Source organism: Marmota monax, unplaced genomic scaffold, assembly GCF_021218885.2.
Source record: "Marmota monax isolate L192 unplaced genomic scaffold, Marmota_monax_Labrador192_F-V1.1 WCK01_AAM20220418_F8-fsc00149, whole genome shotgun sequence".
Classification (NCBI taxonomy): Eukaryota; Metazoa; Chordata; class Mammalia; order Rodentia; family Sciuridae; genus Marmota; species Marmota monax.
In genome coordinates this window covers 3175139-3201628 of record NW_026693170.1, presented here as the reverse complement: position 1 = coordinate 3201628, position 26490 = coordinate 3175139, and the positions used below count along the sequence as shown (strand labels likewise).

Below are 26490 nucleotides of genomic sequence, written 5' to 3'. Positions count from 1 at the left end.
ACATCCTGTTATATTTGAATGCTGAGAGTTGAGGGGGATCGTGGCTTTGGCTCTTGGATCTGAGGAAAGAGGGGCCAGGGCTGTTACTCTTGGAACAAGGGAGAAAGGGCTGGGGCCTGGACTCCAGGGTTTGAGGTAGGAAGGGTTGAGGGGTTGGACTTACAAGTATGAGGGGGATCGGGAGACTGGGTTCACACATCTGAGAGAGGTGGCAGCTGGTGCAGGGACCCATAGGTTCTTGAGCAATGAGAGGGCTGGGGGGTCAGGCATCAGGGACCCAGCATTTGAGGTGGATGTTTCACTACCTTTCCCTTAATTTTTCTTCTGGAGGCAGAATCAAACTAGAGAAGGCTGGATGCGTTGGCACACGCCTGTAATTCTAGCAACTTGGGAGGCTGGTAGCAACCTGTGACCACTCGGTTACTGGTCATGCATATAATTTAAGGATGTACAAAGTGACGCTGAACAGAACGTTCCTCTATTCAGCTATCTAGAAGACCATGCAGGAGGATGATGCAATGATACAATCAGAGAAAGAAGCCTAGGCTAAGCAGTGGCTCCTGCACATGGACTGCGGGGACCAAGTTGATTTCCAGTGCCAAGGGCCTCTGGGTGGTGTTGGAGCAAGGGAAAGACTTGAGAATATGAGAGGTCATTTGGGTAGGCCATTTGGTTCAGTGGATAAAGATCAAGAGTTTAACCTCCTAGTGTGGCTGGAGAACCAGAGATAATGCTCCTCAAAGAGAAGAAAATGAGAAGCAAGGTCACTTGGATACGCACCCCACACCCTACACTGCAACGCCTGGGACTGCCAAAGACCAAACCAACTCTCTTCTGCCAGCTTGCCCACTACTCACCTTCTGCGCATGCACACCTACCGGGTTGCCAGGGATTGGCTTCTCTGTGGCCAATGAGGAGCAGAGATTCTCTAGACTCATCCAATGGAGTTCAGCCAATGCTTTTGCGTCAACCAATGGGACTTCGAATGTCCTGTCAGGCTGAGGCTGGCCCCGCCTTCCGTGTCTCTGGGAGCTGGATTGTGCGAGAAATACCAGCCCGCATGTTTGGCGTGCTGAGATTCTGGTGAGGTCATCCTGCAGCCAGCAAGAACTTGCTGCTTTAAAGGGGGGGAAAAAGGAGGAAAGGGACTTAGATTCCTGGATCTGGAAGAAAGGGAAGGCCCTGGGCCAGACTCTCAGGTCTGAGAGAGGAGGGCCTGAGGCCCAGACTCCCGGGTCGGAAGAGAGAGGACTGAGTTTTGAGCTCCCAGGTCTGGGGGAGGAGGGCTGGGCCTGGACCCCTGGTCCTGATATAGGAGGCCTGGGCCTGGACCCCGGGGTCTGAGGGAGGAGGACTGGGCTGGACCCTGGGTCTGAGGGAGGAGGGCTGGGACTGAGGGAGGAGGACTGGGCCTCAGGGAGGAGGACTAGGTTTGGACTCCCAGGTCTGAGGGAGAAGATCTGGGCCTGGACCCCTGGGTCTGAGGGAGAAGGGCTAGGCTGGCCCCTGGGTCTGAGAGAGGGCTGGGCCTGAGGGAGGAGGACTGGGCCTGAGGGAGGAGGGCTAGGTCAGAGGGAGGAGGGGTGGGCCTGAGGGAGGAGGGCTGGGTCAGAGGGAGGAGGGCTGGGTCAGAGGGAGGAGGGCTGGGTCAGAGGGAGGAGGGCTGGGCCTGAGGGAGGAGGGCTAGGTCAGAGGGAGGAGGGCTGGGTCAGAGGGAGGAGGGCTGGGTCAGAGGGAGGAGGGGTGGGCCTGAGGGAGGAGGGCTGGGTCAGAGGGAGGAGGGCTGGGGGTTGGATTTTTAGGTCTGAGGGGGCGGGGCTATTAGCTCAGACTCCTCCATCTGAGGGAGGATGCTGGGGGCTCTGAATCTTGGGTCTTGAGGGAATGAACCACTGCAACCCTAATTCCTGGATCCCAGGTAAGGTAGGGCTGGTGTCTCATAATCCTGGGTTCTGATGGAGTTAGGGGCTGAAGGCTGGCATATTAAGTCCTTGAGAAAATACTGATTTAAACTTGACTCCTGAGTCTGAGGGAAAAGGAGTTTTTGTGCCCAGACTCCTAGATCCAGTAGTTTAATGGTATTGGGTTGCCAGATTTCTTAGCCATAGGGAATGGGTGGTTGGGTCTGGGAATTACAGTCATGGAAATTAGGCATAATAAACTTTTCACCTTTCTTAAACTCACAAGTTAGGGACAGACTGACTTCAGAGGTCATAATCTTGTATACCATAAATCTACCCTAAAGCAGCATTTGCCAAAAACCTAGACATTACCTTTTCTACATCAAATCACAGATCTTGATCAGTTCTTCCTAACCTCTCTAAAAGAAGCCATGCAAGCCTACCATTTCCAGGATTTCCTGTTCCTCTTTCTCCTAGGAGTCTCCTCCTTGACATGTAAGTATGTGGGATGGGGAGAAGAGCCCCTGGGTCACAGAGGATGGATTTATGGTGAAAAGGGAGTCACTTTGAGAAGGGAGAGAAGGGCAAGGGTTATCTTTATCTCATTTTCTTTCCAGTGGCCCAACATTTGTATTGTCACAAGGGTGTGTATATGGATATAGAAGATGATCCAGCCCACACATTTAACTGGACCACAGAGAAAGTTGAGACTTGTGACAATGGAGAACTTTGCCAGGAAAGTGTATTAATGATTACAGCAGGTAAAAAGAAAGTGGAGCAGTTGGTTGGGTGGGAGAGAGGGTTATTTTGCCCATATCACTGCTGTTTCCCCTTCGCCAGGAGAGGCATGAGGCCTGCCATCCATTTTTCTTTCCTCCTCTCTCATCAGGGGACAAGACAGCCGTTTTGGCCACTAAGGGCTGCTTCGCGCAATTGATGGAGGCAATGACATTTGTCCAGCACACTCCATCTCCTGGTTTGACTGCAGTATCCTATAGTAGCTACTGTGAGGATCCACTTTGCAACAGCCGACAAAGCATAGTTGATTTTTGGAAAACACAAAAGACATTAGATGCCCCGGAAGTAGGTGAGATTGTATCTTTTTTCCTCTTTGTGTCCTTACTTGACCAAGTGGTACATGCACAAAAGGACCTCCCAGTCAAATTAATTTTCTCTAAACAGTTACCTTTGTGGGTCTAAGCAATGCTCAGAGTAGAGCTCTAGGACTTCAGTGAAGGCTGGAGTGTAAACTGAATTTGTATTTATGAAGCAACAAGATGTCTGCTGCTCTTTTTGAGTAGGGTGGTGGTATTTATTGTCAGTCTAACAATTTTGGTTCCCCATTGCTGCATGATGACAGCCCAATTCCCCAATTCAACCTCAAAGCTTATAATAATCTGACCTGTCTATCTTCTCACTTCATTTCCCTCCTTCATTTATTGTGTTCTATTTGGGGCTAATATTCAATCCTCAACAATGGAGGTGGTACTGGCCATTAAAAAGAAAAAAAAAAAAAAACCAGTTCAACTGTACTTGTGCCTACCTACTGAGTATTATCCCTGAAGTTTCTCAGTTTTTCACATCCACCAAGCTGCTTCACATCTCTTGAACTTTGTCCTTGCTGTCTTTTTTGTTACCCCGACCAAAACTCCATTTTTACATAGCTAACCTCTGTTCATTCTTCCTCTTAAATCAAGTTTCAGCTCTTTGAAAATATTTACCTAATTTTTTTAGGTAGTTAGGTCTTCCTCCATTCCTTTGCCATTATACCTTGAACATAATACCTACTGAGTTGCAGTTAATTACATGTCTCTCTCCCTATAAACAATGATGCTAGAATTGTATCCTTCTCATCTATCTTTAAACCTAAGCACAAAGTTTGGAAGTAATGTGGATGGGGTTCTGACACAAAATCAGCTGGGGAAGGATGGGGAGGCTTTATTAATGGGCTTGATTAGAGTGGCATAGTCAGGAAAGGCTTTGGGAAAGGAAGGCAGCAAGGAGAGAATCCTTCAGAGGTGGGTGGGATATGTCCCTTAACTGTCCTTCTCTTCCTGCTCTAGAGACCACCAGTATGACAGCAACCCTCCACTGCCCAACCTGTATAGCTGTGGGGACCTGTTTAAGTGCTCCTTCTCTGCCTTGTCCCAATGGTACAAATCGATGCTATCAAGGAAAAGTTGAGCTCAGTGGAGGTAAAGTGAAATGAACATCTGATGGTGTCAGAAGCTGGAAAACCAGACATCTGAGTAGATCCTGACAGGGGCTGGCACTCAGAATTTCAAAGATGAGGGAGGATTGGCTTCTCCTCTGCTTTCCTAAAATATTCCTGTCTCCCCATCCTTTGTTCCATAGGAAGCATGGAATCATCTGTGGAGGTCAAAGGCTGTACAAGCATAATTGGTTGCAGGCTGATGGCCAGAATCTCATCAATTGGACCCATGGCAGTGAAGGAAGTGTGTCCTCATCAGTCTGTCTATCAATCCCGAAAGACTGAAAGTGGAGCCACTTGGCTTCTCGTTTCAGTTTGGTGTTTAGCATTACTGCTACCAACACTGCTGCAATCACTTATCCATTTTTCCTGAGAAGGCATTCCTATTCCTGTGTCTCAGGAAACTTTTGACCGTGAGGCTTCTGACTGCTGGTCATCAGTTGAAGGTAGAGATTTGAAGGGGAACAGAGAGAGAGGCTGTGGATATATTTGATATGTCTAAAAAAATTTCCATTGTGATTTGTGAATACCTCAAGACTAGAAATGGAATTTTAGTGCTGAAATAAAATTTGTCTTCAACTCATACATTTTCCAAACAGGAAATATGAGACCTAGAAAACTTAGAACTGAGGGTTTTTTTTTTTTTTGTTGTTGTTGTTGTTGTTTGTATTTACAGAGCTATGGAGAGAATCAAGACATGAACTTAAGATATTTTGACCTAAAGTCTGAATTTCCTTTTACTCTAATATGCTAACTTCTCTTGCTAGCTGGACTGTGACTAGCCTCCTCCAGAATCCTTCTAGCACAATCTTACAGCCAAAGTTAGTTGCTTTGTGATTCTAATATATTCCTAGGAGGGAAGGCAGAAGAGAAAAATCAGACTCTAAATTCGTTGATTATAATGAGCCCATCTCCTTATGTCCTGTCTGTCCCTGGCCTGCTCTGAAGCATTTTCTCCTTTCTCTGTGGTTTACTTAATGATTCTTCCATAGACCCACAGAATTTGGGAAGAAATTAGGGTTTGGCAGACTATGATGAATGGGGTCCTGGGATTTAGGAGGAAGATATTATTTGGAAAATTCTTGTTTGCTTATTTACTTATTACTAAAAAATACATAAAATCTTTTTTTGGGAGTACTGGGGATTGAACTCAGGGGCACTCAACCACTGAGCCACATCCCCAGCCCTATTTTGTATTTTATTTAGAGATAGGGTCTCACTGAGCTGCTTAACACCTCACTTTTGCTGAGGCTGCCTTTGAATTCAAGATTCTTCTGCTTCAGCCTCCTGAGCAACTGGGATTATAGGCATGCACCACCATGCCTGGCTAAAAATACATAAAGTCTTAAATATAGAAGACTCAGATCATACAGGAGGCATCCAGAGAAAGTAAAATGTGGGGTGGGAGTGGGGACAAAAACTACTAGATAGTTCATAGAGGAAAATGGTTTTCTTTTTTAAAGGTAAACTCAGAGACATTTAATATTCCAATAAGTGTTAATAAAAACAAGTAAAAAAAAAACAAGTGCAAACATGTTTTAGATCAAAATTAATGTGAAAAAAATGAGAATTTTTTGTCATCTATTAGCCAGTGTTACTAGTTAAATGGTAATCACAGACAAAACATATTTTGTGAAAAGCTTGGAAGAGTCTCTAGTCATTCTGGCATTTCAGACAGCTATGTACAGTATTATCAAGTTCAGTTTATATATGCAAATGTTGAAGAGAAATAAGGCAAAACATTTTAAATCAGACTAACCATACAATCAAGCGCAAAACTTGGGAGCAGGAAGAAGACATTATTGAAAAAAAGCCAGGGAAGGACATTATCAGAAAGAAGTACAAAACCAGTAATTATTTCACATTAATATAGCATTCTAAAGGAGGAAGATGCATTTTTTCAATGAACTAACTTCAGAGTTTAAAGAGGAAAAAAAAGACAAATAGTCATTTTTCATCAAGAGCTGCTATATTAGTGAATGCAGAAAGCACACACATTTTTCAAAATTTCAGTCTATGAATTGTTTAGTTTTTTAAAATATATCTATCATAGTCCAAAGAAGTTTTTACAGTTTATACAAATATTCAGGTCACAAACTCAAGGGCACAAACTTTTTGTTTTTTTGTACTGGGAATTGAACTCAGAAGCACTTTACCACTGAGCCACATCTCCAGCCCCCTGCCTTTTTTTTTTTTTTTTTTTTTTTGAGAATGTGTCACTAATTTGCTTAGGGCCTCAACAAGTAGCTGAGGCTGGCCACAAATTTGCAATCCTCTTGAGTTGCAGGGATTTCAGGTGTGCTCCACTGTGTCCAGCCATAACTTTTTAAAACATACAAAATATTTTAATACAGTGTTTATTTTAAAATATTTTTTATCACAATCCCACATTCTACCAAATGGAAGATAGAGACTTCACCATTTGAATAAACCCAGTCACATCAGGGTATTATTCTCAGTTAGCTCAGATTTAAGTTCAGTTAATTCAGGGCTTTCCTTCCAGTGTCTTCATTCATAGTTTCTTGTTACAGTCCTGATAGGAAGGAGGTGACTGTGTTAGTCTGCTCTTTGTCACCATAACCAAAACACCTGATATAAACAACCTAAGGGAGGAAATATTTATTTTGGCTTACAGTTTCAGAGGTTTTGGTCCATGGTGGCCAGGCTTCAAGGCTGACGGATCATGGCAGAGGAAAGCTGTTCAGCTCACAATATCCAGGAACTGGGGATGGGGGTTGGGGATCAGGGACATGATATAGTCCCCAGTGACCTACTTCCTCCAACCAAGTCCCACATGCCTATAGTTTTTACTACTTCCTAGTAGTCCATCCAGCTATCAGTCCACTAATAGATCAGAACCTTCATGATCCAATTTCTTCCCAAAAGCCCACCTCTGAACATTTCTGTACTGGGGACCAAGCCTTCAACACGTGAATCTTTAGAGGACTTCATATCCAAACCATAACGGCAGCTGTCTAGGTTTGTTTCTTCATGCTCTTCTCATTACTCATGTCCAAGGTCTTACTGAAGCGTGGTACTTGGCTTCTATTCCTGCTGAAATGGAATCTGTGGACCTTGACTAGGCATCTATGAGAATCTACGTGGGCCCTTTAAGTTCTGCCATCCCTCTCAGGCACTTTCAGAAGACACTCTCTTTCAACTGTTCTCAAGTCCCTTCAGGGAACTTCAGGAATCTGAAGCTGCTGTGACATCCCCATGTAGGTGATGAAAATTCTCCTAAAGGTCTGGAGAAAAGAGAACTTCATAGGAACTTGTTTCCTCTCAAGGAACTAAGTAAGACGTAGGGCCTAGATCCCAGAATTTTGTACACACCACTATTGCATTTCTTAAATCTATTGTTTGTGGCAATAGTCACCTTGTACTTCATTCGTAGAGTGAAACTCAAAAATCCCATTTCTTGCAAATCAAAAGCTGGGCCTTTAGAACTATCATCTCTGCCTGCTTTGAACTTCAAGGCTGAATTTTAAGATATTTCTCTCTTTGAACTCCTGTGGTAATAGCCCTAGAACTTGAGTCATCTCCTCTTACAAGCTGGCACCTGCCCCCTGACCAGAGAGCATTCCAGAAAGCATTTTAAGGTTAATGAAAACACAAAATATCAGATGTTGTGAGATGCTTCAAGGGTAGAACCCAGGGAAATGTAGATCACTGAATAACTATGTTAGCGAAGAGGTAACTTATCAAATTAATGACCAACTTCCACATGTAAAAAAATAGAAAAAGGTGAGCAGATCAAACATAAGCTGAAGAAATGAAAATTTAAAAATCCAAGAGCTGATTAAGAAATCAGAATGAGGAAAAGATAGTATTTTCTAAAAATAGTGCTGCAAGAGCATAAGGTAAGACCCCGATCTCACACCATACACAAAAATTAACTAAAAATGGAAAATAGACCTAAACACAAAAAAACTATATACCTGTTAGAAGACAACATAAAAGAAAATCTTCACGAACTTCAGGTAGGCAAAGGGTTCTAATATATCACAATCCCAAAAGTACAGTCTACAAATTGACAAACTAGACTTCAAAATTAAAGACTCTTGTTCTGTGAAAGATACCTTAAAAGGACAAGAAAACAAGGTACAGGTTGCGAGAAAATATTTGCTAATCTCCTATCTGACAAGTACTCATATCTAGAATACAAGAAATCTCAAAAGTCTACATATTCAAAAAATTCCAGTTAGAAAATTAGCAAAAGTTATGAGAAGTTATGAAAAGGCATTTCTCTGAAAAAGCTATTATGCCAAATAAACACATGGAAAGGCTTCACCATCCCTAGCCATTAAGATCATGATGAAATAGCACTGCATACCTAAATAGCATTGCGTAACTAAATAGCACTGCATAACTAAAATTAAAAAGTTACTCTACCAAATTCTGGGGAGAAATTAAGAAAATGGACCTCTCCCTCTGATGTGGGAATGTAAAAATGGCACATCCACGGTAGAAAATAGTTTGGCCATTAATTTTAAAACTAAACATACACCTACCTTACTTCCCAGGACTCACACTCCTGGGCATTTATCCCAGACAAATGAAGCCATATGCAAATTCTGTACACGATTGTTCAAAGCATCATTATCTGTAATAGCCCCAAACTGGAATCATCCAAAATGTCTTACCACAGGGGAATGTTAAACAAACTCCACAAAAGAAACGAATTACTGATACAAACAAAAACTTGGATGAATCTCAAAAGCATTATGCTGAATGAAAGAAGTCAGTCTCAAAGATCACACACATATGAGTCCATTCGTACACCATTCTTTTTTTCCCCAAAACATTTATTTTTTAGTTGTAGGCAGACACAATATCTTTATTTATTTTTATGTGGTGCTGAGAATCAAACCCAGTGCCTCTCGCATGCTAGGCAAGCCTTCTTCCTCTGAGCCACAATCCCAGCCCTCATATACCATTCTTGAAATGCAAAATGATAGATTATATTATTTAACTGCACATATCCAAAACAATACCAATTCTACATGTAATCAAAGCAAACATTTTAATGAGCTATTTTACTTTTTACGTTAAGCATTCAAAATGTGGTGTGTATTTTACATTCATGGTATATCTTAATTTGGATTTCACATTTTAGGAGCTCAATATCCTTATGTAAATAATATACTTAATGGCTACTATACTGAACAGCAAAGGCCTAAATAATATGAAACATGTAGCTGGGCATGGTGGTGCACCCCTGTAATCCCTGAGGCTCAGAAGGCTGAAGCAGGAGGATCCTGAGTTCAAAGCCAGCCTCAGCAAAAACGAGGCACTAAGCAGGTCAGTGAGACCCTGTCTCTAAATAAAATACAAAATAGGGCTAGGGATGTGGCTCAGTGGTTGAGTGCCCCTGATTTCAAGCCCTGGTACCCCCCCCCCCCCAAATATGAAACATGTATTCAAATATATTGCTCATTTTTAATTGTGGCATTGAATTTTGATTATTTTTCATATATTCCAGATGCAAATTATTTTCCAGGTATGTTATTGAAAATTATTTCTTTTACTTTTTATCTTGTCCTTTTATTCTCTTAGTAGTGTCTTTAATAGAGCAGGTGTCTTAAATTTAATAAAGTTCAATTTATCAACTTTATGGATCATATTTTCAGTATTGTAAAAAATCTTTGCCCAAGCCAAGGTCACATTGACATATTTGTTTATTTTTAAGCCAATAATATCTCATGACTGTAGCTTCATGCTAAGTCTTAAGAGCAGGTATTGGGGGTAGGCACAGTGGCACTCACAGCTTGGGAGACTGAGGCAGGAGGATCACAAATTTAAGGCTAACTTGGGCAACATAGTAAGACTTTGTCTCAAAAAATTATTTTTTAACTTTTAGAAAGCAGATACTGTTGGTTTTCCAACTTTGTTCTTGTTTTGTAAAGTATTCTTACTATTCCAGTTCCTGTGTGTTTCAAATGAATTTTTAGGATCATTTAGTCTCCCTGCTGGGATTTTGATTGGCATTGCATTGAATCTGTGGGTAATTTGAGGAGAATTGACACTTTAACATCCCCGGATCTTCTTACCCTTGAACATAGTATATTCCCCTATTTATTTAAATTGTCTTTCAATTTGTTTCAGCATTGCTCTGTAGTTTTCAGTACGCAGTGTTGGCAGGAATATGGAAAAGTTGGACTCATACATAATGGGTGGGATATAAGATGATGTAACCACTTTAGGAAATAGTTTAGCAGTTTTGTAAAAAATTTTTTAAAAACATGTTTTTTACCATATGGCCCAGCTATCCATTCAACTCCTAGGTATCCCCCAAGAGAAATGAAAACAGATTGCATTATGAACATTTTTGTACAAATGTTGTTAACGACTTTATTTGTAATAGCCCCAAACTGTATATGACCCAAATGTTCATCAAGACCTGCGTTTAAAAGGAATAAACATTATTTTCCAGGGTCTCGCCTCATGTTTGCATGTTAGGCAAGAACACTCCTACTGATCCACACCCCACCCTCATTTTCATTTTTAAAATTTTAATGGAGACCAACATGGCTCCACCTCCTCTGTAAAGGATCACTTTTTCCTATTCTTTTGTTTTTCTTTTGCAGAGTTGGGGATCAAATCCAGGGCCTTGTACATGCTTGGCAAATGCTCTATCACCTACCCCCAAATTGGACATTTTAGGTAATATATTGTAATTACCCTGGATTTTTTTTAAGAACTTAACCTTTATTTTATTTATTTGTTTTTATGTGGTGCTGAGAATTGAACCCAGGGCTTCGCTAATGCTAGGGAAGTACTTTACCACTGAGCTATAACCCCAGCCCAATCACCCTTGATTTTTACCTTCAACCCAAACCCAGAATTGCTTATGTTGATATTTGTTTGGCCACTTGACTGGATCAATTTTCTGGAGCCTACTATTCTGCAGTATGTGGCTGCTGATATCTGAACTCAGTTGTTCCTTTAAGAATTCTTGTTTTTCTTTTAAACCTGGCTTCAGGAATCCCCTCTGGTTTAGTACAGCTTAGTGGAAAGACAACCGTTGGTTGGTCAGAAGTTGTATTTAAATATCATGAGTCAGTAAAGTTCCCACCATTTGCTTATGGATCTTTGATATGGGAATGGTGTAAGATTATATGTCACTCATTCATCTGTGAATTAATCCACTGGTAGCTGAATAGACTACTCGGAGAAGGTGGGAATTTTAGGCAGACTGGGCATGGTTGGAGGAGGTAGACCTCTGGGAACATGCCCTTGGGGACTGTATCTTGTCATTGGCCGCCTCCTCCTCCTCCTCCTTTCTCTCTCTCCACTCCCTGGCTGAGCAACTTTCCTATACCACACCCTTCTGCCATGATGTTCTGCCTAACTTCAGGCCCAAAGCAATGGAGCCAACTGATCATGGACAGAAAGATCTGGAAACGTGAGCCAAAGTAAACTTTTCCTTCTGTAAGTTGTTTATGTTTATGTCAGGTATTTAGGCCACAGCAACAAAAAGTAAGAGGAATTTTTTTTGAATACCTGCACTCGCTCCCATAGCCTGGAGCAACGCTCAAGTCAGCAAGAGAGATGGACACTGAATTTTTTCTCTTCTAGGGAATGGAACATTCCTGATACTAATCAAAAAGTCCGAGACATCTCCCTAGGGATTAACCTGTACCCATATCACCCCCTATACTGACCTCATGAATTTTCATGATTGGGTTTCTGTCTACCAAAGAGGGATTACCAGAGTAGAAAGGTATCTTTTGATGCTTCCAAATGCAAGCTTCCCAAAGAGCCCGTATGTGGTACAGATGTTTCAGGCTAATGTGATTTGTGTGGAGAAGATTATTAGCCCTACTGTGTGCAGTGACAGACCACATGCATGATGTTCGTACCATAAGATTATAATGGAACTGAAAACTCTGGTTGCCTATGACATTGTAGCTGTCATAATGTCACAGCACAATGCATTACTCATGTGTTTATAATGATGCTGGTATAAACAAACCTATCATGCCACCAGTTGTATAAAAGGGTTACACAAGAATTATTTATAGTACATCATACTTGACAATGAGAATAGATGACTGTATTGATATATTTCCTATACTTCGTACTGTCAGGGTGTACTCCTGTAGGCATTTAATTTTTTTTTTTTTTTTTTACCATATAACAGCGTGGTGGACAGGCACCGTGGTGCATGCCTATAATCCTAGCAATTTGGGAAGCTGAGGCAGGAGGATCATAAGTTCCAGTCCAGCCTCAGTAGATTAGCCAGACCTTGTCTTAAAATAAAAAATAAAAAGGGCTGAGGATGTAGTTCAGCGGTAGAGCACCCCTGGGCTCAATCACCAGTGCTGAAAAATAGAAAAAGAAAGCAGCCTACTGCATTCTGCTGGCAGCGGCCTGGTACCTTGGGCGCTCACTGCCTTCCTTGATTGCATTATGTTCTGTTCAGCTGGATCAGTCTGTGTTTTGCTTGTCGTGGCCTCAGGAACATCAGGCTATACCATATATATCACTATGGTTTGGATCCTGAATGTCCACTAGAAGTTCACCTGTTGAAGGCGTGGTCCCCAAGGTGGAGCTCCTGGGAGGTGGTGGAACTTTTCAGAGGTGGAGCCTCATAGGAGGTCCTTAGGTCACTGGGGGAGTGCCCGCAAAGAGAACTGTGGAACCCTGTCCCCTTCCTGCTATCTATCCTCTTTGCTTCCTGGCTATGAGGTGAGCAGTCTACCCTGCCATGTATTCCCTGACATTGCCATCTGGCACCCTCACCAGAGGCTTAAAGCAATGGGTCTTTCGGATCATGGATTGGAAGTTCTCAAACTCTGGATGAAAATAAGCCCTTTCTCTTTATAAGTTAATATCTCAGGATTTTTTTTTTTCTACAGGGACAGAAAGCTGATCATACCACCACAACACACACACACACACACACACACACACACACGCCGTGTAACTTTAGGTGTGTAGCAGGCTTCACCATCCAGGCTAGTGTGAGTATACACTATGATGTTCCCACAGTAAGAAAATCCCCTAATGGCATATTTCTATGAAGTTATCCCTGTCATTAAGTGACATATGACTGGATATAAATTCATTGAGGTCTATACTTCAGTTTTGTGTTGCTGTACCTCAATTCTAAAAAGACAAGTTGCGATGTTGTCTTGTATATTGGTACTCTCAACATACCCAGAACACTGGAATGCAGGTCTGGCTTGGTGGAACTTACAGGGACAGAACTGGGGCACAGGTGCTCAGATCCCTTCTCTCACCACCAGGTGGCTCTCTACCCACCCTCAGCTCTCCACAGCCGAGTCCTCTGGGAAAACCAGCAGCATGGAACAGAACCCATTCAGAAATGTCCCTGAAAGAGGAGGGTTGTGTGGTTGGGAAATAGAGAGCATGGGGGCCTGGGTGAGAACACTGTGTGATAACGCAGGACTCCCTTTGGAACACTGTAACCCTTAAGGACAAGGGTTCACATCCCATCTCTTCCATTTATTTCCTGGCTGTGTGGTCTTACGAATGTTTCTTCACCTCTCTGTGTCACAGTGGAAATAATAATAGTACAAACCTTGTAGGGTCATTGTTGTTGCTGTTGTTGTTAGTGTTAAAAAGGTCACTCCTCATGAAGTTCTTAGAACACAGCCTGGGTGTTAGTTTTCCGTTTCTGTTGGTGGTACATGCCTGTAATCTCAGCTACTTGGGAGGATGAGGCAGGAGGATCACAAGCTTGAGACGAGTTTGAGCAATTTAGTGAGGTCCTATCTCAAAATAACGTTAAAGAGCAGGGGATGTAACTCAGCGATGGAATACTGGCCTAAGCATATGCAAGGCCTTGAGTTCAATTTTCAATACAGAAAAAGGAAAGGAAGAAAGCCTGAGGGGTTGGGCCTGTGCAGCATGGAAGGCACATCATGGTGGGACCACATGTCAGGGGACACCTGCTCACCTCACAGCAATCGCAGAGCAAAAGAGAGAAAGGAGGAGACACTGTCCCAACCCTTTCACGGGCCACCCCCAATTACCCAGCTTCCTTCACTGGGCCCCACCCCCTAAGGCTCTGCCACCTCCTATAGCCCCAGGGGCGGGTGACCTCCAAGCCTGTATGATGAACCTTTGGAGGACACTGCTAAATCCCAGCAGCCAGGCACAGGATAAAAATTCAAAGACTTTCTGAATTTATTTTAGGAGGGGAAATCTCGGGAGCCTATGATGGAAGCCCTGCCCTCCTGTTGCTTCAGGGGCCGGCGGGGTGCAGGAAGCCTGGCTGGGATGGAGGTGAGCGTTCTTGCTGGGCTTCTGTGTTCTGGCCCACTCACCACAGCTGGTGCTGCCTAGATCTGCGGCCCAGAGTGCTCCCCAAGTCTTCCCTGGGCACCAAAGCTGGGTGACTCATCATGGTTCCCCAGAAAGCTCCACATCCTAGCCCAGGACGTGGGATACGTTCCCTCGCAAAAGGAACCTTGATTTTGAGATGGGGAGATTCTCCTGGATTTTCGGGGAGGACCCAATATAAAGGAGAGAAGGAGGAGTCAGAATCCTGGGAGTGGGTGTGAGAAGTGAAGCCGAGGTCAGAGCTGAGCAGCCAGGAGCCAAGGAACACAGGGGCTTCTGTAAAGCTGGAAAGGCCGAGAGCAGATCCTCCCCTGGAGCTGCAGGAGGAGCACAGCCCTGGATTCCAGTCCTGGAAGACCCACTTCTGATTTCGGACCTCCAGAACTGTCATATATCAAGTGTGTGTTGTCTCAAGCCACTAAAGTCGGGTGATCTGTTACTGCAGCAATAGGAAACTAACGGGTTCAACTTGAAGCCACACCTGGGTACCTCGGTGTTGTTTGTAATCGTGCATCTTCACTTTCTTCATTATTTTTTAAAAAAATTTTTTAGCTGTTGATGGGCCTTTACTTTATTCATTTATTTGTGTGGTGCTGAGGCTGGAACCCGGGGCCTCACGCCAGGCGAGGGCTCCACCACTGAGCCCCAGCCCAGCCCCATCCTGCTTGTTTTTTTAAAATACCATCTCGTTTGTTTCAAAATTCAGTAAGTACATACAAGCGCTTTGGGAAAGCATCAGTATTTAGCTGGACATCGGCAAACCCTCTGATCTGGCACTTTCCGTCCAGACGTACCAGCAGACCTACGTCCACCAAGGGACCCCTGCAGGAATGTGTCTCGCTAGGCTATCATAATTGCCCAAGCCAACAGCAATCCAAATTCTGTCAACAACAGAATGGGGGAGTAAATGGTGATGGATACCACACAGCAGCCAGGCTGAGCACCTACGACCACAGCAGCAGTAGGGACAAATCTCCCAGAATAACATTGAGTCAAAGGAGCCAGATAAGCCAGGCACAGTGGCCCTCACCTGAAATCCCTGCGACTCTGAGCCTGAGGCAGGAAGAAGGCAAATTCCAAGTCAACCTGGGCAACTTGGCAAGACCCTATCTCAAAAAAAAAAAAAAAAAAGCCTTGGGGTGTAGCTCCGTGGTACAGCATCTACCTCACACACGTGAGGTCCGTCCCCAGCACCACAAAAAACATTTTTATATTTAAAAAAGGAGCTAGACATACACAGAATATAATTCCAGAGACAGACATACACAGAATATAATACCATTTATATGAAGTTCAAAGACATACAAAATTAGGGCTTGGGGGTGTCGCTCAGTGGTAGAATGCATGCTTAGTTAGCATGTGTGAGGCCCAGGATTCACCACCACTCCACAACCCCCCAACGACAAATTGAGGTCTATACTTCCTCCTCCTCTGGAGAGTGAACATAGGAAGGCTTTGAGGGTGCTGTAGGTCACGACCCCTTTGAGTGTGGGTGCTCATGATGTAGTGGGGGACTAACCCAGGCCCGAATACTAAAATAAACTAAGGACACTCTCTGCGAAAATTAATGCATGGGAAAGCTAGGGTCCCCCCACCCCAAGCTGGTTTTCAAGGAACCTAATTAGCACCATTCACTCTTACCTTTTGGATCGTAAAGGACTTTCCCTAGGATCTAACTACTTTCCTTTGAAGTGTAAAAGCCCTCAAGGGGTGTTTCCCTTATCGCACTTCCTGCTTGAAAACACTTTCACACAATCATATATCATGTTTTTTTTTTTTGTTTTTTTTTTTTGAAAGCTTGTGCACAACCATGTATTGTTTTAGACTAGAAAATTTATGACACTAGATAGCCTACAAAGGTTGTGAAAACTAGGGAGGGGTGCTCAGAATCTGGAGTGCTGATCTCCACTGGGCCCACCAGCGGGAATTAAAATTTGGTTTCTCCCACTTTTTGAGGGCCATTTGTCGATTCTTGCCTGATTCCACAACAACGACACGGGTGTGTTTGGTTGGTGAGGATTCATTGCTGTGTATGCACCCTTTTCTACATGTTATGCTTTAATAATCTTTTTTTTTTCATTCTACAAATACAAAAAGGTCATGAAAATTCCCCTTCCCTATGCTGTAGGAATTCCAAGAGGCAATCACAACCAACGGCTTCTGAAATAAATCAAGTGAACATACACACAATACACATATATACAAGGACACATGTGCACACACATCCACTCATCACACATAGCAATTACACACACGTGAATGAACAACCATACATGTAAACATGGGTGGCCATGAACACACATGTGTTTATGCACATACACACAGGTGATGCGCATACATGAACACAGGCACACATTCTTTCATTCCTGTTTTTACACTGATGGTTTATACTTTGTTTTACCCACTTTACATTACAACAGTGGAAATCATTTTGCATTAGGCCCCAGAGTGCCTCCTCTTCTCAGAGCTGTAAAACCTTTCATTGTGTCAATGGCCCAATTCCAGTTGGGCTCCTCTAACCTGGTGGGCGCTGTGGACAGACTGTGGGGAGCAAGTCAGCTTGATAGGCTGTGTGGTCTTAGACAGGCTACATAATCTCTGTGCCCCAGGTTCTTCATTTTTAGAAATGAGACTTAATCCTGGTTAACGTGAGGATTAATAGTTTTGTCTGGTTTTTTTTTTTTTTTTTTTGGTACCAGGGTTTGAACTCAGAGATACTGGTCTACTGAGCCACATTCCCAGACCTATTTTGTATTTTATTTAGAGATAGGATCTCACTGAGTTGCTTAGTGCCTTGCTGTTGTTGAGGCTGGTTTTAAAGTAGTGATCCTCCTGTCTCAGCCTTCCAAACCGCTGGGATTACAGGCATGAGCCACCGGGCCTGGCTATGAATTGTTATTTAAGTTTACATTCAAATTTTAAATACTGACCAAATGGTTAATTATATTAACAAATTATTGTCTATTTTTCAGGTCTGATAATGATATTGTGGTTATTTTCTTTTAAGAATTCTCATCATTTAGAGACACATACTACAAGTTCTTGTTCTTCAGAATGTAGACGCTCTGTTTGGGATTGATTAATTGGAAAAATAGACAAGAGTGGCTGGGTGATTGGTCCACAGGGTTCTGTCGTACTCTTCTCCCCACTTTTGTGAAGTTTGAAATTTTCTGTAATAAAAAGAGAAGAGAGAAAAAAAAAAAAACAAAACACTGTTCTCACCCCCACCCCTCCACACCACTCCTCCATCTCTTGAGGTTGGGAGTCCTCTGGGATCTCCTTCAAAAACCTATGACTCAAATTCCTCCCCAGACAGGGTCTGGGTTCCTCAGAGGGGGTTGGCCTGAAAATAAAGAAAAACAGCACAGAGTAGGATGCAGGGGGTTCTGACACCAGTGGAGACACACAGCTCCCTGAAAGGGGACCGTCCCTCCTCTTCAAGAGCCCAGGAACCACTCTTGCAAGTGGTCATAACAGTAGGAGCCAATATGTGCTGGATACTTACATGTGTCCCCTCATCGTATGCTCCTATTCACCCTGAGAGGTCATCCACATATAGTAATGCTTGTAGTGACCCCAGTTTTACAATGAGGGGAATGAGGCACAGAGTCTGAGGCCCAGGGATGCTCACTAGTGCAGAGGGAATACTTGGAACCAAACCATCTGGCTCCACTCTGAGAGCAGGAGATAAGCAGCTCAAACAGCAAGGAGGGGGGTGTACCTGCAAGTGACAGGCTTGCTCCCCTCATGGCTGGGAAACAGGGACCCCTCAAGACCCAAGCTGTAAGAGGCCCATTGTCTTGACCCTTTAACCAGAAGCACTAAACCCTGGCAGGAGGTGGGTGGGCCCAGGTGGCTGCACAGCCCTGTGCCAGGGCATGGGCTGATGATGTTCTTTCTAGCCCCAAGATGGTGTCAGGATATTTGTTTCAGATCTGATGGTCAGTGCTGGGGACATCCTCAGGGATCCAGTGATGAGCAAGAAGGGCACCAGGGTAACCCTCAGTATTGCAAAAGCCCAATATTTGCTCCAGGGTCTTTACTCTGGGTCAGAACAACATCACCGAGTGATTGGGAAATACCAGTTTCTCTCACTGTCAGAGACCAAGAACCAAAAAAATTGAGCTCTGATTGGTAAAATGCAGAGAAGTGAATTACCAATCCAATGCATCTTGAAGAATGATAAATCTTCCAGCTATGGTCTCCACAGGGGGAAATCCAAAGGTCCTCAGTGACAAGTCAGAGGGAGGGTTGAAAGACACACATCTGCCATTTTGGATTCGTCACAGTAGCTGTGGAAGCATGGGTGTTATTATAGACTTAGCCTCTCAAAGCCCGTGAACCTTGAGGGCAGGGAGGTCACTCCGGGAGACCAGGAACCAGGGAAAATCCCACACCCAAATTTACTGTAAGATGACAGCTGCAGCCTAGCCCAGCCCCCAGTTCTACGGAGGTACGGGTGTAGGAGAGATGGGAGTTGGCTGGTCCCTGCCTCAGGTCCCCGTGCCAAGTCAGCTGAGTCTAATCCGTTGATGACAGCCCAGCTAGTTCACTCAGGGAAGTTCTAGAACCATCTGTTCTGATGATTTTTACAAGCAGCCAACCTTCTGGGAAACTGGTTTGTGCAAACCACTAGAATTTTCCTCCTCTATAAAATGGAGATAATCACAGTCGCAGCTTCATGGAGCTGTTGGGATGTTTTGGTGGCTTCTGTGCATGAGATGCATGTGACCAGGAGGGAACCCAGGTTTGTGAGGCCCGAAGTCTATACAAGAATTACCAGAAGAAATTTTGAAATGAGCTCAAAAGGTCTTGGGATGGTGTCCTCATCTGTATCTTTATTTAAAAACTAATGCTTTATTGAGATAAAGGCCCCAAATTAAGAAAAGCATAAACAGATAAAGAGCTGTGTAATTAAAAAAAAGAAGAAACCCAAAACATGGCCAGTACTGTGGTGCAGGCCGATAATCCCAGAGACTCGGGAGGCTGAGTCGGGAGGATCACAAGTTGGATAGCAATCAGTGATAGAGCCACCCTGGGTTCAATCTCCAGTATCACAGGAAAGGGAGAAAGAAGGAAGGAGGGATGGAGGGAAGAAAGGAAGAGGAGGGAAGGCAAGGGCCAGGCTGAAACAGGTAAGACAGTGCGTAAGAACAAATAGCATTCACCCTCACCAACCGCAAATGTGACAGCTCCAGAGTTTCCTGCCAACTTCCTCTGGAGAACCAGCCACACCCAAACGAGAATTGCAGACCAACAGCTTTTTAGGAGCCACCCTCTCCTTCTTGTTCCCTTTCCACACAAGCCCCATCCATCCTGACCTGGGACTGTCCTTCAAAGAAGTTGCAAGTTGCAAGCAGAAGGCAGTACCGCGGGGCAGGCCCATATCCCAGAGACTCAGGAGACGGAGCCGTCTGCCGTCCTCGCCCAAAGCACCTGTGAGGCTCCTGCCTGGGAGCAAAGCCCAGACTGTGAGCTGAAGGGAAGCAGAGCAGATGCTGGCCCTGATTCTTCACTCCTTCCTGGACCCATCTCCATCTGCAGTGATTCTAGGCTGGCCATGTGACCAACAGAATGTGATAGAAGGGACAGTGTGCCCATTTTAAGCCTGGGCACAACTTGAGAGGCCTTCTCCATTTGTACCTCTATAAGAACAAGCCCAAGACAGCTTATCGGAAGATGGAGTACAACCAAAGTTGTGCCAGGGATCACAGCCAAGACCACCAAGGTTAGCTAACAGCTGACCCCCCAGACGTGTGAGCAAGCACAGTGGAGCCCAGAAGAATCATGCAGCCAAGGCCAGTCTAAATCGCCCACCCACAAATTTATGAGCTAAACAAATGCGCCTGAGTGCTGGTCTGTTTGTTCCACAGCATAATCTTAGCTAACTGGTACAGAAAGCCTGTAGCTCCCCAGTCCAATCCTGAAGCCAGACTGCTTGGATTTGAAACCCTTCTCGACTCTGTGGGCTGAGCGACTTCACCTACCTGTGTCTTAGATTCCTCATCTGTTGGACTGGAATAACAGCACTTCTGACCTGTGGAAGCTTTCAATGTCAACATGGAGTCACTATGTCAAACCCTAACAAAACACAGCAAGGAGCCATGACAAAGGAGCCCTCACACCCTCACCCTGGAACAGGACTTGCCACAAGAAAGTCACACACGTACACCCAGGAGGACAACTATTCCACAGACTCCAAAACCACGAAAACTCCAGGTAGGTCACTTCTGTGAGGACACTGCCCCGGCAACAGCCCCCGCTCCAGGTAAGTCCCTTACACAAGACACTCTCCCAGCAGTGGCCGTCCCCACCAACAGGCCAACAGCAACTTCTGCAGTAAGCTGTCACCAGGGCTGTGCCAAAGCAGCTTGTGTGGCCTTTTTTATAAGCATGCCCTTGCCCCAGCCTCTCCTGTGACTCACATATCTCTTGGATTGCAATCCCCTGCTAGTTCTGCATCAACTCTTTCATATTCTTTCTTTTTTTCTAAATGAGATTGAACTCATGAGTACTTTACACTGAGCTGCTTCCCCCAATCCTTTTTATTTTTTATTTTGAGATAAGGTCTAGCTGAGTTGCTGAGGCTGGCCTCAAACTTGTGATCCTCCTGTCTCAGCCTCCCTAGTTGCTGGGATTACAGGTGTGCACCACCATGCCTGGCCCTGAATGATACACTCTTTCTTTGGGGAGTGTCTCCCCCTCGTCTCTCTCTCCCATTATTTTAGTTTGACAAACCCAACAGGATTGTTCAATCCTCATGAACCTAATGTTTATGGGGCTACTATTGCTCTGTGTGAGGAGGAAGCCAGAGTTCCAGATGCCAAGAGATCTATGATTTGACGTCAGGTAGTGACAAGTGTTCCAGAGAGACTAAAGGGAGGAAGGGCTGGGGACATGCTGTCTTCACAAGTTGGCCCTCAGAGGGATGATATGAAGAGGGGGCAGATGGACAGGGAGAACTCTCCCCACCGAGGTCATGGCAGGTGCAAAGGCCCTGAGTTGGGCGTGAGGTTGGAGTGTACGAGGAACGGGAAGAGGGGGAGGAAAAGTAGGCCAGGGGGACAGTGGCAGGAGGAGGCGTGTGAGAGGCAGGCGCTCTCTGGAGTTTGGGTCTATTGTTGTGACAGTTAAGTGAACTCCAATGTGAAGAGCGCTGCAGAGGGTGAGTGGGTCCCGGGACTGCCTGGTGTCAGTCTTGCCTTTACTGTTGACAGTTTTTGCCCGTGAAATACTGCATCTCCCTGCTCCAGGGCCACAGTGGGAAATGCTCACGGATGGAAGAGGAGACCCAGGAATCTCGAAAAGAGAAGGACACAATACCTTGATTTTACTTATTTATTTTTATGTGGTGCTGATGTTTGAACTCAGGGCCTCACACGTGCTAGGCAAGTGCTCTACCGTTGAGTCACAAGCCCAGCCCAACATTCACTTTTATTCTACCTGAGTTGTTATCATTGGAATTCCTACAGCAGGATTGAGTCCCAGTACTATTTATGTGATTTTTTTTTTTTAAATGCAGTCGGGATCAGTGGTGCACGCCTATAATCCCAGCAGCTCAGGAGGCTGAACAGGAGATTGCGAGTTCAAAGCCAGCCTCAGCAATTTAGTGAGGCCCCAGGCAACTCAGCGAGACCCAGTCTTTAAATGAAATACAAAAAAGGCTTGGGGTGTGGCTCAGTGCTTAAGTGCCCATAGGTCCATTTAATCCCTCGTACAAAATATATATATATATATTTTTCACACACACACACACACACACACACACACACAGAGCTATCCAAAAGCCCATCACTGTCGAATGGACAAACAAAATGTGGTGTATCCAGATAGTGGAACATACTGCATCAGGTAGTGACAAGGGTTCCAGAGGGAGTAAAGGGAGTCCCTTTAGTAAGAAGAAAAGAAACAAGGCAAAGCTTAATATATGTTAGTTGTAGATAAATGTTGCCAAGCACTCCTGTAATCCCAGAGGCTTGGGAGGCTGAGGCAGGAGGATTGTAAGTTCGAGGCCAACCTCAGCAACTTAGCAAGGCTCTCAGTAATTTAGCAAGACCCTGTCTCAAAAAATTAAAAGGGCTGGGGATGTAGCTGGATGGTAAAGCACCCCTGGGTTCAATCCCCTGTACTGAAAGAAAGAAGAAAGAAGTGGTTAGTGTTGAAGGGTGTGCTCTGTAGGTTCAGGCTGGGGGTTGTTTAAATAGGATGGCCTGGGAAGACCACAGGGAGAGGTCACCTGAAGGAAGGGAGAAAGAGATTAATCAAGTTAATATCTATAAATTGCTTCGAACCATCCTGGTAGAGAGTACGCCGTACCTGTTAGTTCCACACTTGTGGATAACTGGGGGTCGGACATCGTAGACAGAGGGAATGGCCCTGAGGTCAAAGGGGGAAGGCCACTGGGCTGCCGAGCTACAGGCAAGGGGCAGCGCCAGGAGGTGAAATCAGAGAGGTAGCAGGGGCCAGACCTGCAGGGCTGGGGGTCATGTGAGGGAGTGACGTTCCCCTAAATGAGAAGGAAGCCGCTGGCGGGTTTGAGAAGTGAGCCCTGGTCACCATTGGGCCTGCTGCCGACCACCCTCCTCCCTGCCCTTCTTCAGCTTGAGTCCACCTGCCCCCCAGGGCCGTGCGTGGCCCACCTTACCTCCTCCCTGCACAACCTAGGACTTACAAATCCTTTCACTGGATTTTTCAGTAGGAGGCGGGTGGTATTCTAGGAAATGGTAGCTTTCAGGTGTAGAGGGCTGGGTAGCTGGAGTCACTTAGTTCTGAATTCTGATAACTGTTCCCTGAAAGATGAGTCTGATACAAACCTGCTGTCACACAAGTCACCCCTTTGTAGAATTCCCCCAAGTCCATGTAATGCCATTGGAAAGAAGGAAACAGAAGTAAGCATGGACTTAGAAAAAAATTAGAAATCCTAAAAAAGGTTACTTAAACAGTGGAGGAAAGTGGTTAGACCTCAGGCTTGTCTGCCCAGGATTCACATCCTGACTTTGTACCTGGCACACTGTGGGCTCTGGGAAAGTTTTATTCTCTTCTCCTTTGCAGCCAAGTGGATCTGAGAAGGTGTAGAAGTGTGTGTCCCACATTTGTGTGATGTTTTTCCAGAATTGGATATTTCTATTGTAGGACCCCTTCCCAAGATCCCCATCATGTATGACATAACCATTTTTAATTGGTTGTTTGGTTTGGGTACTGGGGGTTGAACCCAGGGGTGCTCTACCACTGAGCTACAGCAGCCCGTTTTATTTTCTTATTTTGAGACAGGATCTCCCTAAGTTGCCCAGGCTGGCCTTGAACTTGTGATCCTCCTGCCTCAGCCTCCTCAGTAAGTGGGATTACAGGTGTGCACTACACTTAGCCAGGATAGAACCATTTTTAAAGATGACATTGTTAATAATAATATAAAGACTGAGACTTTCAACTCTCTTTCCAGCTAGCTCTAAAGTCATCCACAACTCCACCCACTTGACCTCATTCCCAGAATCTCTTCCTGTCCCTTCGATACTCCAGCAATTAACTTTAACTTCATGCATTCCTTCTATTAGGGACTTTTTATGACTCTAGACTCTGAGAGGGTCCCAGATACTGCCAAGAACTAACTCACAGTAGGTGTTCATTAAAAGCCTTTAGAATGAATTAAAATGTTTGTTTGTTTTTAAGCCTATACTGCTGAATAAAAAGTTGACAATCTGAATATCTAATCCTCCAATTCTCTTTGAAACTTGCCGGTTCACAGGTTCACAAGCTCCAAACTGTGTTACAGGACAAAGTCCCAGTGGCAAAGTTCTCTCCAGAACGGGTCCTGACCTATTTCCCCAAACTTTTTTCCCTAATCCCTCCCACCCAGTTCCCTGTTCTCTTAGGTTTCTGTACGTGCTACTTGTCTTTTAAGACCCTGCTCCTGCATCACTTCTTCAAAAAGACGTCCTGCAAACCCAAGCAGAGCCATCTGTCAGCGACTCTGCAGCAGGATTTAGCTGCAACCGCTCAGCTGACAATGCTCCTCCAAGCCACCAGAGGGAGCTCTCTAAACACCAACCAGGCTTGGTGACTCCCCGGACTCCCGGTTGCTTTTAGGATTAACAGTTAAGACAACAACTGGGTGGGACCCTTGTCCCTTCAGAAACTTGGCACTGGCACTGTAGCCTCTCCAGGGCTCTGTTTCTGCACGGGACACTCAGGTAGATTAAGGAGATTCTGTCCCACAAAGCATTGGAACAGCTGTTGGACACTTAGGAAGTTCTCAGACCCTGTTAGCTGCTGTGACACTCAGGCTCTCAGCAGGAAACCGACAGCCAACAGAAACTGAGTAATTGGGGAGAGTTTTAATAGACTATTTATCAGGGCGGAGGCAATGGGTAGGGAACCTACAAAGGGTGGTGTCGCAGCACCAAGGTAGGAGATCTTACCACACCAGGCCAGAAGGGCGACCATTACCAGAACCCAGGTGTGTGAGGACAGGATCTCCTGGAAGTATCTGTGGCCTTCTGTGGGAAGACACCGCCAGCCCAAGACACATCCCACCCACTTAAGGGAGGGAGCTGTGGAAATAAGTGCCCACCCTCCAGTCTCTCATCAGAGTTCCCTGGTGGTCAAATCAGACAGGAAACTAGAGGTCAAGAAAGCCCAAATGTCGTACATCCTGATGAGCCCCAAGGTACAATCACACTCCCAAGAGATGGTGGGGAAAGGAGGAGAGTGAAACTGAAGAAGCAATTAAAAAATAATCAGCCAGGCACGGTGACACACACCAGTCATCACGGCAACTCAGGAGGCTGAGGCAGGAGGATCTCAAGTTCGGGGACTTGAGATTGGCAACTTAGGGAAGCCCCAGGCAACTTAGTGAGACTCTGTCTCAAAATAAAACATAAAAAGGGCTGGGGATGTAGCTCAGTGGTATAGCATCCCTGGGGTCAATCAATCAATCAATCAATCAATCAAATGTTTGGTGAGGGTGTTGAGTCAGTCAAGAAATTTGGAAAGGATTGGTCAGAAGAGTCAAGAAAAAGCGAATTTCTCTGGGGCTTCTCATAGAAACCACAACCACTTCCTTGCAGCCTAGGGCTGCCACGGAGGAATAAATTATGCCAACCGTCAAGTCTCAGTTCTGGAGGAAGCCTGTCAGGAGAAAAGTGCAGAGAGGAGAGGGAAAGACAGCACCCTTGCTTCTCAGAGATCTGTGATCAATAAATCAGTTAACATCTGAACTCAAAATTTGTTATTCATTCAACAGTCACCTGGTGAGATTGTCCTCTGTGCCCAGCCCTGAGCTGAGTGCTGCTGCCAACCCAACCCCAGCCCTGTCCTCAGGGACTCAAAGTCCAGGGGCAAAGGCAGGTTCATTCCATAGAAACCCATAATCTCAAGTGGTCAGACCAATTACGGGGCAAACCCCATGGAAGGAAGCTGACCTAGACTGGTACTCAGGGAAGGCTGCCTGGTGGAGAGGGTATCCAAGCCAAATTTGGAAGGAGTATGTGTCAACCAGACAGAAGGGGGGCGGGGAGAACAAGGGAAAAACCTAAGGAACAACAAACCCATGCAAAGCCCTGCAAGTGAGCAGATGCTTACAGTAAACCAAAATATCAGAGCAACTGGAATATAAATGTAAATAAAAGGTAGGGAGAGGCTAAAGATAAGCATAGTTGGCAGAGTGAGGAAAGGACAGGTCCTAGACGGCCTCCTGAACCCTGGTAGAGCATTGGGATCTTATCCTGAGAGGGTTAGGGAGGCATAAAAAGAACACAGGCAGTGGAGGGTTTGACCAGATTTGCTGCTGATTCCAACTGCAGAAAAAGTGAAGGTTAGCATAGGCTGAGTTATGCTGCTATGACAAACAGCTCCAGAATTCAGTGGCTTAAAACATCAAAGGTTTATTCTCTGCTTGTGTGACATTTGCTATGGACCTCTATGGATGGACCCATCCTCCTTTTCTCCCTCCCTCCCTCTCTCCCTCCCTCCCTCTCTCCCTTCCTTCCTTCCTTTATTTTTTTCTGCTGGGGATGGAACCCAGGGCACACTAGGTAAGCATCTACTGCTGAGCTACAATCCCAGCCCAAG

The 26490-nt window shown here is 45.0% G+C and overlaps 1 protein-coding gene across 1 annotated transcript; it reads left to right on the top strand.

Moving 5' to 3' along the window:
- The first annotated feature begins 1884 nt into the window (after window positions 1-1884).
- On the top strand, window positions 1885-4486 carry Tex101 (testis expressed 101). Its single transcript, XM_046455470.1, has 6 exons — window positions 1885-1918; window positions 2379-2396; window positions 2519-2662; window positions 2791-2988; window positions 3983-4096; window positions 4257-4486. Exons 1-6 carry the CDS (start codon window positions 1885-1887, stop codon window positions 4484-4486), a joined length of 738 nt encoding a protein of 245 aa, XP_046311426.1.
- Window positions 4487-26490: the final 22004 nt, after the last annotated feature.

Coding starts and splice junctions, on each gene's coding strand:
- Tex101 (XM_046455470.1), top strand. CDS start 1,885: ATGAACCACTGCAACCCTAATTCCTGGATCCCAG. Junction 2,663..2,790: donor TGTATTAATGATTACAGCAG/GTAAAAAGAAAG, acceptor CTCTCTCATCAG/GGGACAAGACAGCCGTTTTG. Junction 2,989..3,982: donor ATTAGATGCCCCGGAAGTAG/GTGAGATTGTAT, acceptor CCAGTATGACAG/CAACCCTCCACTGCCCAACC.